This window comes from Mytilus trossulus, chromosome 11 (genome assembly GCF_036588685.1).
Source record: "Mytilus trossulus isolate FHL-02 chromosome 11, PNRI_Mtr1.1.1.hap1, whole genome shotgun sequence".
NCBI lineage: Eukaryota > Metazoa > Mollusca > Bivalvia > Mytilida > Mytilidae > Mytilus > Mytilus trossulus.
Window position 1 is genome coordinate 18,511,553 of NC_086383.1, and position 12,865 is coordinate 18,524,417.

Sequence of the window (12,865 nt, forward strand, 5' to 3'; positions counted from 1 at the left end):
TTTACAAAATTTGGGGGTTCGTCGACTATCTTAAAAGACTATAAAAGATTAGGAAGGCAGCACAATGATTTGAAAGACAATTTTAACAAATAAGTCAAACTTTGCTGAAATCTTTAGTTGACTCGGTCAAGTAGTAATTGCTTATAAATGACGATATTTTTTTTCTCTTTGTATTTTTCAGCAAAACTAAAAAAGATAGAGAACAAAAAGGCATACAAAAAAATGATCGCAAATGCATGATTAACAAGAACAAGTGATTATTATCTCAATTTTTATTTTAGTCTACAATGTTGAAGAGCGTCAAAGCACATGTGTAACGACTTACTTTTATAAATTGTGATTTAGATGGAAAGTTGGCTAATTGGAAATCATACCACATCTTCTTATATCTATATGCACAAGCCTAGGTTAGGGACACATGATCTTAAGAACCTCTAGTTATATACATATTGTGACTTGGATGGAGAGTTGTCTCATTGGCAATTATACCACGTCTTCTCGTATCTATATATACGTAAGCCTAGGTAACGTAAGCCTAGGTTATATACATATAGTTACTAGGATGAAGAATTGTCTCATTGGCAATTATACCACATCTTAGACTTAGATGGAGAGTCCTCTCATTTGCAATTATACCACACCTTCTTATATCTATATGCACAAGCCTAGGTTAGGGACACATGATCTTAAGAACCTCTAGTTATATACATGTTTACCTTAAGATTCATTGACAAATGACGTTAATCACGTGTATTAACGTGGCGCTGTCAGTGCTATCCATCACTTCCTAGTACAGTGCTACAGTAATGAGCATAACAGACCTCCGCCATAACCTCGTGTCTATACCCATCAAATATCACTTTTCTCCACTAATGATTGATTTTTAATGTTCCATTCAATATAAAGCTGTTACCTTAAATACAAAATAAAAATGATATAATGTTAAAAGAAAATTGTAGGTCCCTCATGCATATCAAAATCATGATAAGTGTTTAGTTATAGTACTGTTCTTGCAAAATGTTAGATTAAAATTGGTATATATTAACCAAAAAACATTTGAAAAACTTTGCTAAGGGAAAGTTAATTTTTTTTAATTGTATCTCAATAATGCAATAATCTCTAAAGAATATGTGTTTAAACCTGATATTTCTCCAAACAGTTTAACTTTATTTTCTTTTATTTAAAACTAAGAATTTCATTAATGCGCATTTCGCATGAAAATATCACTGTGAAATTGACATATTGTTTGCAAAGTTCATGAGAGTATAGTTTCGACTTCATGGTCTATGTTAAAATGCAAACTCAAGAAAAATACTTCTACTGGACCAATCACATTCCAATATTTTTAGATATGCAAATCATATAAGAATTATTGTATTTTATTGACAATACATCAATATTAGATATCCCGTAGTTTAATGTCGTCTTGTGTCAGGAAAGGTTGCTTTAAAAATAACGGGTTAATATTTTGTTAGTTTTAATTTCTATTACCCCTGCGCAGAACGATTTTTCTCCTTCTATATATAGGTAGGACGGCAATGATTGGAAGTCAATATCAAGGATTTCACATGTTTATCGCGCTTTTTATGTCCCAACCGAAGGCGGAGGGGGACATTTAGTTTTACCCCTTCTCCGTTTGTTCATAAGCATGCCCGACTTGCCGTCCAGTTTACGATCCCGCATTCTCACTTTAGGTTTCCTCATCCAAATTTCATGAAAATTGTATTAATTACTAAGAACTAAAACGTAAACAGAATTTGCATCGGCCTTGGATGATTTACTGTTTTAGCGTTTTGTCCCTTTTTAACTTGAAAATTTTGAGCGGGGGCATAAGTTTCCTCGGACACATTATTTGTTCATTAAAATTTAAAAGCAGGATAATCAGTACAAATTGTACGGTCACATCCTTGCTTAAATAGTTCTATACGTGCTTTATTTCAAATATATAGAGTGAAGGGAATTTATGATACTGATAAGGGCACAGAATCATATTTTTCTTTCAATTGTCCACTTGTCCGATTAACTACAATACGTTCATATAAAAACTCGTAACACAAAAAGTAGATGCACTAGTTAGAACTTGGAAACCTTAGGATGTCAGAATGAACAATTACAAATTGTGACTTGGATGGAAGGTTGTCTTATTGGCATACATACCACATCTTCTTTTATCTATTAATAATATTGCGTACACACATAATCTACAATCAATCTTTTATCGTACACAAGCTTATATAATACACAAGCAAATGACAAGTTAGAACAACATGTAGGAGGAAAGAATATGACATCAAGGATATAAAACCTATGTATCTGTCATGTTTTGGTACACATTGGTGTTGATGGAATTCCTTGTTCAATCATAAATTGACTTACAGGCTGTCGCATAAGTTAGTTTTCTGTTTCCCGCCTTCCTGAACAGCAAGGTCTTTAACCGATATACGAGCACCTGCACTATTGTATCATGAAAATTATTGGTTCCTTTTGACGAAATATCTTCTTGTACCATATATTATTTACTAATAACTAAATCATGTTTTGGAGTTTGATTAGTAAAAAGTGCCTGTATTACTCCAGACATGTTGCGTCATTTTCCAATATTTCCTCGTTAAAAGTGTTCTTCCGGTTTTTGCCAGTGGATTTGAGCTTTCGGTTCTTTAATGTATTTTATATTGCAGTACATCTGTTATTCGTATTTATAGTCTTAAAAAATGACATTGTATTATCACTAATCTCCATTGTAAACAACTATTTCCGTAAATGTGAAAAGATATTCCATGACGGAAGTGACATTTCTTGGATAAATGTCAGATTGTACTTTAAAGGTGAATAGATTACTTGAAGTCTACGCATAGCAGATGTCAGTTTCGGCTGATAGATTAAGATTAGTAGTTGATTATTGATTGCCAATTAACAAATGTTTTCTTGTTTGTTTCATGTGGTAGTTATCTGAGGTCAGTAGGGGTATATTCTATGATGTTTTAATGATGGGTTATTGCGTTACAATGTAGTTTGTAATACTGATGAACTATGGGATACGTTTTCGTTCTATAGAAAATATGTCACAGACTCGCGTTACAACTTAGTTTGTAAAACTGATGGATTCTGGGATACGGTTTTCGTTCTACAGAAAATATTAATTTCACAGACTCAACTAACATGAAATTTATATTCACAGGGACAATTTCGTAAGAGAATCCATTGCCTCGAAAGAATACTGGCGGAAGAGCGTCAAAAACTGGCAGCTTCAGAGAAGAAACTAGCTTTAGTTTCCACGGAAACGCTTTCCACAGCAATGTCTGACGACGCTAAACTTCATGAAAGAGAAAAAGAAATCCTTCATAGTGATGTGAGTATAACTCTTGTTCTAAATTTACATCATTATTACATTACCTATTGTGTTTATTTAAAAACCATTGGTTTTAAACAATCACTGTGTAAAGTTATAGTTTACATAATTCAATTGTTTGTTGTATGCTTTCTTTGATCGGTTGAGTTGTTTCTCTTCTATCATTTTTATGCACCAACCCGCTTCAAAAGTTGGTACACATGTTTCCTATGATGATCTGTCTTGTTTAAATTCCAGTTTATAGTGTTGACCCCCAATTTCACGGTCGTCTACTAAACATAGAAAATGATAGTGCAAGTGGGGCATCCGTGTACTATGGACACATTATTGTGTTAATCTGATTTAATCTTTCTTAATTATGACAATTCATCAAATATTTGCCACTAGACGTTAACCAACCAACAACAAATCAATCATCTTCCAAACCTGCTGATTATTTTTAATAAATCAACTGGTGTTTCGTTTGATCTTTGTTCTTCATTGGATAACATTCGACTATGACGTCAAAGTTACCTGCTTTCCTCTGAATTTCCTATTCGGGGTCAAGAACAAACGCATACATAATGATGTCACATTGGGAGCACACATCGTTACGCAGGAGACTGCCTGTAATCGTGTAAAATTATAAGAGAAACAGATTCCGTCATCAAATCGCGTGCAATATGATATGTTTACACTCTTTAAAGTTAATTCTTAAATATTCAAAGCTCTCGGCGAACTGTCTTGAGTGGATTAAATATCGTTTAACACTTGATGAAATAGCATAATCCATGATATTTCTTTAATTATCTCAGCTGATTTAAACTTTTCCCGGCCGGTTCTTTGCATCAACATGTGGTTCGTTTGATCTCAGTTGGTCAAAATTCAATTATGACGTCAAATATTCTAGCTTTCTTTCGAGTTCCCTATTGGAAAAAAAATACGACCATGCTCTATAACGTCACATAGAGAAATGACGATCTTGTTGCAAATAATTGATAAAAGTATCTGTTTTGACTACATCGCCACATATAGTGTCATACGAAATCAACTCCCCTTTTAATGTAATATAGAATCTGAAAATAAATGTCTCGACAGAATACATATCATTTTATGGTCAGTGCTGTGTTACAATGTATTCACCACACTTAATGAATGTAAAATATGTAAGTCACTATGTTGTAAATCGAGCTGGACGAAAGATACCAGAAGTTGAAAATAATTTGACAACGCCGGTTGACTGTTGTAATGCCATTGGAATAGAATGCACTGTAGTTTAACTCATTGTAAAAGTGAAGAAATGATTTAAAATCTTTTATATACTTGATAAATAAAACGTGCTCGCGGTCTTAGATTGTCTGACTGTCGTTTTCATAATTCGTGACATTTTTATTCAATTTAGATTGACACGACGAGTAACTCAGACATCAGAGGAGACACGTATCATTTTGACGCATCTGGTCTCGCTCCGCTTGGGATAAAAGTGATTCTTTCTGTTTCTCCCGCTTTATTGTTACAATTATCAGTGGGTTTTTTAGTTTTAAACATAATTTTATAAACGTTGTGGCGTTTCTTTTACTGAATTCGGCTATTCAATAGAAAGATGTAGATGGTATTGAAGGGAGACGAAAGTAAAGTGACAAATCATCTTATGTAAAACAAAACGCACAAAATGCGAACAACAGTTAACATAACACATAAAAGACTGATCAACACGAACCCTATCGAAATCTGGTTTGATATCAGCATGACAAATGCTTACCCTTGTCGACAACTTAGGTCTTACTAGTTTGCTTATAGTCCTTGTCATTCTAACTGCCTATTTTTACATTGTATTTAACATTACATCGGTATATAACTTCGTGTATTCCTTACAACTAAATTAGTTTTATCTATCTGGGTACGTTATTTTATTTAATTGAATTTTGTCCAAGGTGATATTTGTCTTTCTGGTTTGGTTACATCTAACTCCCCTTTGTAAAAAAATTTGAAGATACATATATATAAAAAGTGTGTTCTTATTGCAAATAAGACAACCATCAATTAGCGACTAAACAGCGAGGATGTAAGCAACAAAAGTGTATTGTTCTGCTTTCAACAATGAGCTAACCCATATCGTATAGTCGGCTAAAAAAGACTCAAACACGACTAAATGTAAAACAATTCAAACGAGAAAACTAACCCAAACTAATGACACAATTCATGACAAAACAACAAAAGATTTATTAAATTTATATTTCTGTTTAGCTGCAAGAAACAAAGAAACATTTGAGGATAGCAAGCGATCAAATCCATGGGCTAAAGGAAAGAATTGGGTCGCTAGAAGATGAAAATAGCAGACTGAAGAATTCATTTTGGGAAAATCAGGTAGAAATTAGTGAATAATAAATATGAAGTAAGATTTAGTTAATCCACATGAAGTCAATCAAAACAAGATAGACTCTTTGAATTTGTTACCAAAATATAGAATATCTCTTCATCGTTACTCTCTTGTGTGGTCTGTTTTACTTTCAATTCGTTTGAATTCATAAGACGTATTATCTCTTAGTCGACTAATTGATTTCATAGAATGAGGGGAAAATGTGAATGAGAGTTGATTACATTAAATTATCATTAACCGACAAAAACATCAACGCGTTTGATATTGAAGTTTACATAACATATTTATTTATTCACATATCTTAAAATAAAGTTGTACATGTAAGGAGTACTAAGAAATTTAGATGATTTGAGTTTAAAAATGCGGCGTAAAGCAACCAACAATCAATCAATCAGTTTAAAAAAAAAGTGAGTAATTACCAGAGAGGCAATACAAATTCACTCAGTGCAAAAAAAAAAACCAATCAACATCATATCCAAAAAGAAAGCAAAAAGCGACAAAAGCGACAAAACAACAAAGAACAATAACAAAAGACTTTCCTAACTAGAACACACTAAAATTGGAGATGATTGTCGCTGCTTCAGGAGAGTATTCAGTTCCTGCTTCAAAAGTGATACTAGTGGTACTGATTGATGATAGTTGACAATTAGCCGTTTCAGAATCTAAAGCATCATGGGTAATTTTATTGTTCGTACCCCAAAGTGAAAATAACGTTACGTCATTGGTTGAATTTCCATTGTTTATAACGTTTTTAACCAATAAAAACGCTTTGGTGTACGCTTTTGAAAATATTACCCAAGATGCATTAGATTCTGAAATAGCCAATTGCAACTTAGTTAACCAGGGGATACTCTTCCCTTAATGTACCTCACTGTCTTATTGATGTTGTTATTGTAAACCATATTGTAATTTTAACTTATATATTTCTTATAACAAAATGAATGGTTACTCAACCGTTCTGAAACACAATTTCCTACCCCCAAACCTTCTACTTTACATTGTAAAACTATTTCTTTGACCTCGACAATGTGTTGTGAAGACCTCTGTTTATCAGGGTATATGGTTGTTATAACTGTTATGATATGTGAGTTAAAATGTTTGTAGTCGTATTTCAATATATATGTCTTTTTTTTTTAAACTTTTGGGTCTTTTTTCTAACATCTTTTTGGTCTTTTCACTGAATGATATATATGATAAGACCTGCATTGTTACAATAATATTCAAAATTTACGTGCGGAAATCGGTTAGTCCTTTGAAGAAACTTTAACCTCTAAGTCTGCAATTTATTAAGTATTCTAATGACACAAGTGTCTTTGCAATAAACACTACCATTAATTAATCAAACCAATGTTAACAGTGATATTGGTTATTTTTAAAGTCACTGATGAGAGTTTTTTTTTGAACATCATGAGGATGGCATACAAACTTGTAAGCCTTTTATAAAGTAAAATCACAAAAATACTGGACTCCGATAAAAATTCAAACAGAAAGGTCAAATCAAATGGAAAAAAAACCCCACATCAAACGAATGGATAACAACTGTCATATTCCTGACCTGGTGCAGGCATTTTCTTATGTAGAAAATAATGAATTTAATCTGGTTTTATTGCTAGCTTAACCTCTCACTTGTTTGACAGTCGCATCAAATTCCATTCTTTTACAACGATGTATGAACAAAACACACAGATATAATAGTTAAAAATATGGGGATATATCAGCCAACATTTATGTATCTTTGCTCATTGTTTTGTTCATTTACTAAAACAAGCAGTAAAATTGTATTAATTTATCTTGAATAAAACAAAACGGCTGGAACAAATAGTTTAACTTGCTTTCCTATGTCCTTTCTAGCCTTTAGACGATGACGACAGGACCCTCTCTGGTAGTATAGATACTGTCTTGTCAGTCGGAACACCCTCTGGAAGCATCGATACAGTCTTGTCTGTTGGATCATCAGTGTGTATTAGTATTTGATACGATTTTGAATAAAGTTTTCCTAAAAATGTTTCCGTCTCAGTTTATTTATTTTAGAAAGATATGTCGTTTTTTTTAAATACTCCTGTTATGTTTCGTTTATCAACCATCAATCACACAATCGTTTTTCGTTTATTTCATTTCATTGATTTACGCCGACCTGTTGGTGCATTTTTGAAACTTAAGAATGTTTTATTTAGAAATATTCTTCAACAAATATTATTGTGTATTCTTAAATATAAAAAACGCCGTTTGTGATCATGTAGTACAAAAAATATTTTTTAAATCCTGCCTGAAGAAAACCCGTATATTTTGAAATAAAGCAATGAAACAATTAAAAACACGATTTTTCTATAAATATTTAGAGCATGATACTGCGTTGTTCTCATTATTTCTCTGCGATTGCATGTCTAAAAGATTTAATAAGTATTTTAGTGTAAGATCATATAATCAACTTTCAGTATATCAATTCTATATTTTCTGTACTAACCTTTCGTACACTTTTAATTTGATATTTGTAAAGAATGTTTTGTATTTCCAAGTATGTCATTAATGTAGAGTTTGTAGTTATATCTTAATTAAAAACCTTCTCGTAGAACAACATAGCAGTACAATTAATAATAACAATATTTCTATTAATCGAAAGTTGTATGAATCATGGAAATTGATCACATAATAAAATATGAGCATGACATTAAGCAAGGGTTTTATATCCAAGGTAAACTACAATTCATTGTGAATAACTATAAATTATATATTACATGATATAAATTATAAATTGATTAGTAATATATGCATTAGAATTATTGGTTATTGGTTTTCATTCAGTAAAATCATAATTTGAATGGCGAATAATGTGCCGAAGTATAAACATATTCCAAATTTCATATAGATTTTACATATTGATTCAAAGTAAAATCATATTTCAAATTTCATATAATATCAAATAATATGCCAAAGTCAAATCATATTTTAAATTTTATATGTTGTGCCAAAGATATTATATGCAGATTTTTTAAGGCAGAATTGTTGTTAAAACAAAATATATTCGTCTAAGTTGAATATGCAATAGCACATTATGATCCTTGCAGGAGCGATTAAACGAGGATGTAGGGGACAGTGACGACAATATCGACACCATCGTCGAAAACGAGGCTAGTGACAAAGAAGATATAGAATATTTCCGGAAAAGAGTTGCAAGTCTTGAGGCTAGATTAGAAGAGGTATGTGGCGTAACATCACGTGTGGTTAATGTCAGATCGAATGAAAACAGTAGTCATGTGTAATATTCCGGGTTAAGGTGACATTGGAATATAAAACCTTGCTTCGACCAACTTGGACCTCAAAATTTGGTGTTGAATTGTTGTTTTATATAGGACATTCACAAACTAAATGATAAAAGTTCTGTGTATATTTGAAAAATGATATGAAATAAATTTTTATTATATTTTCAATTTTGTATAACAGTGGCCAAACAAAATGCACAATAATACGTTGGTCCTGACTTGTTTTAGTTTGTAGGAAGAATATCTAAAACATGAATCCATTTTTCGATTGGTTTTAGGGTATTTATAAAATAAAAAATAAAAAAACTTTTATCAACACAAAAACAAGATGTTGTATGATTTCCAAATGAGACAACCACACACCAGTGACCAATTGATCACTTCGAAAGCAGCTATAGGTAATGCATTGTCATGTCCAACTTGGCCATTTCTGTCTTGTGAATGTCATAGTATAGTTTTGACTTTAAACGAGATGCGGAAGATAGATTTATAACAGATACCAACACTCATCACTTTAACTATTTTGATCTGAGCGTCACTGATGAGTCTTGTGTAGGCGAATGATGAGTCTTGTGTAGGCGAATGATGATGAGTCTTGTGTAGGCGAAACGCGCGTCTAGCGTATTTAATTTTAATCCTGGTACCTTTGATAACTATTGATACCAAACTCACAACGCCATGACAAACAAAAACGAAAAAAAACTTACGACAAACAATAGTATGCAACATACAACATAAATATATTGTCATTATTGATCAACACGAACCTTAAAAAAAGCGGGAATGATCTTTGATGTGTCTAGACTTATACTGAGGTCTAATCCCAGTGTGACAATTGATTGTTCCATAAATTGATATTCTTTTGATTTTGATGCTTATAATAACATTTCATGTGTTGACTTTCAAAATGTTAAACTCGAGTATTTCTGGTGAATGACATGTGAATGACTGGCGTATTACATTACAATCCTGGTACCTTTGATAACTATTTACACAACTGGGTCGATGCCACTGTTGGTGGACGTTTCGTCCCCGAGGGTATCATCAGCCCAGTAGTCAACACTTCGGTGTTGACATGAATTTCAATAATGTGGTCATTTTTATAGATTTCCTGTTCACAAAACTTTGATTTTTTATCCCAGGCATAGATTACCTTAGTCCTAGTTGGCACAACTTTTAGGCATTTTGGATCCTCAATCCTCTTCAACGTTGTACTTGTTTGGCTTTATATATATCTTGATATGAACGGCACTGATAAGCTTTCTGTAGACGAAACGCGCGTCTGGCGTTCTTAATTTGAATTCTGGTACCTTTGATAACGTTGTTTGTTTATTTTAAAACGCGCCAATGTGGTGTGTAGAATAAAATGTGTTTGCTTTTGATTTTGAAATAATTAACGTATCTTGAAGATGAAAAGTAAGAAAGACATGAATGTATATTACAAAATTGTTCATGCAGGTATTTGTTTAAATGTTATACACTTCCACGCACTAGTTCTCGTTTTGTTTGCGATTTTCCTTAGGTTTGCATATATATAAACACTAGTATACTTAAAATGGATACATCAGTAAACGACAACTGTGTCTAATTAAAAAATGGTTATTAAAAAGGTTGGTGAAAATGAGAAACGACAGGTGTCTACTTTGAAAAATAGATAGTCCCCCCCCCCGAACGTGAACACCTGAATTAGACTTAAAACCGGTTTTCTTTCTAACATGATCAATACGCCATTTCCCATGTGAAGCAGGGTCTCCTTATCACTGGCGGAGGACCCGAGATTACCCCCAGTTTGTGGTTGGCTTAGTCGTTAATTTTGTGTTGTGCTTTGCTTACTGTTGCATGCATATTGGTCTTTTTTGGTTTTAGCCATGGCGTTATCAGTTTATTTTTGACTTGGTATGTTTTACTTCTCTCTTAAAATAATGAGAAATGGCGGGAATATGTTTAATTAGGCTACACAAATCATTTATACGTTTAACTGATTTTAATTAACCATTTTTTCTTAAAAGTCCTGCACCATGTCAAAATAATTGCAGTTATCTAGTAGTTCATTTATATGTGCATTCACGTTTGTTTTTGGTGCACTTCGGTGTGCCTGTTGTTCCTTTGTTTTCCTCTTATAGTTGATGCGTTCTCCCAAATTTGGTTTGTAACCTGGATTTGTTTTCTCTCATTTGATTTATGATTTTTGAACACCGGTATACTACTTTTACCTCTACTAGAACTATTAGTATTACAATTTTGTTAGGACCAATGTTTTAGTTCTTGCAAGTCGTAATGTACTTCTTTAAGGAGTAATTTAGCTCATAGTTTTTGGTATTTATTTCACTAGAACTTACATTCTTGGCTATACTTTTTTTGGTCCAATTTGATTAATAAACTTTTCATTCTTTAAAAAAATTTCGGATATTCCAATATTTTGGCTCCATGCATTACCAAAGAAACATTTGTTGTTGAAATGAGCATCTGGAGCAGACAAATTGGTACCATGAATGTCATCACAGGCTATATTGTCATTATGTTTAGTTTTAATTGTTTTTTTTCTGATTATTTAATTTGAAGGCAAATGACATATGGAAATCTAAAAGTACTGCTACAGAAAAAGAGAAACTTGAATTGGAAGAAGAATTATCCAAATTGACAGAAATGTGTGATCAGCTCCGAGTTGCATCGAACAGTTTCAAAATGCGAGAAGACAAGGATATAAAACTTAATAAGGAATTTAGTAATACGATTAAGGAGAAGCAATCGATGCTTGACAGAAAAGATGATATAATTCAAGAACACGTGGACATTATTAAACAAAGAGAAGACGACTTACAGCAACTACTGGATCAAATTTCTCAAAGGGATAACAACATCCGGGAGTTGCGCGAAAGTGTGCGCAGTCGTGATGATAGATTAAAAGAAAAAGATGAAATATTACAAAGTCTTAATAATGGTACCGATGAGAAGCAAGAAGAAATTAATTTTCTTAATAGTGAAATGTCTGACAATATCTCTCAAATAAAAGAAAAAGATGAAAAGTTAAAAGAACTTACAGAACGAATAGAAAGTTACGAAAATAATAAGAAAGAGTCAAATATTCAAATAGAAAACGAGCGTTTGAAACTAGAACTTGAAGATATGGCTTACAGTATTGGAAAAGTGCATACCGATAATAATACGTTACAAACTGAAATGGAGAAAACCAAACAGGCGTTGAGTGAAGCAATGGTTTTGTGGAATAAAGATCGTTCTACACTAGGCCAAGAATTAACCGTAGCTAGAGAGAAACTATCGATATATGAAGCTTCGATCGATAAAAAGGAAAGTCAAGCAGCGCAAATGATGAGAAAAGAAACTCATAAATGTTTAGAACAAAGAGAAAAATTACAACATGAGTTAAGGATCTTAAAAGTGGAACATGATGCAAATATTCGAACTTTGAAAAATGAAAAATTGAAACTACAAGATGAGCTTACTCAAACAATACGTCAACTGACAACTGAAATGAGTAATAATGATAAGATGGCCTCTGATTTAGAAAGACTTAAAAATCAGGTATGTAGATCTTTTGATTTATTGTTTAGTGAAATGCTTTTGGCTTTTAATCCTTGGGTTGCTCTGTTTTTTATGTTAGCTCAATCTCCAGTTGTTTTATTGGCTTTCAAAAATATGTTTTTATCTTAATATTTTTAACGAATGTAAGTTTGTAAGGAATAAATTTTGAAAAATTTCCCTAGCTAACTGGTCAGGGAAGGTGTCTTTTTAGTGGTTCTACATATAAAAATATTTTATCTATATACGTATATCTATTTTTCAAAAGAACAATAAGGAAAAGCAAAACGTATATTGATTAAGGATTCGTGAAAGGAGGCATTATTCTAGAAAACAAAGTTTATACATGTATACATT

At 32.3% G+C, this 12,865-nt stretch overlaps 1 protein-coding gene across 1 annotated transcript in view; it reads left to right on the top strand.

Annotated features, from left to right (window-relative positions):
- Positions 1-12,865, top strand: part of LOC134690812 (uncharacterized) — a 110,924-nt gene that overhangs the window by 73,699 nt on the left and 24,360 nt on the right. Inside the window, exons 6-10 of the mRNA XM_063550896.1 lie at positions 3,179-3,349; positions 5,576-5,695; positions 7,560-7,664; positions 8,774-8,905; positions 11,531-12,511. Of these exons, the coding sequence (XP_063406966.1) occupies positions 3,179-3,349; positions 5,576-5,695; positions 7,560-7,664; positions 8,774-8,905; positions 11,531-12,511 (1,509 nt within the window). The remainder of the gene's footprint in view (positions 1-3,178; positions 3,350-5,575; positions 5,696-7,559; positions 7,665-8,773; positions 8,906-11,530; positions 12,512-12,865) is intronic.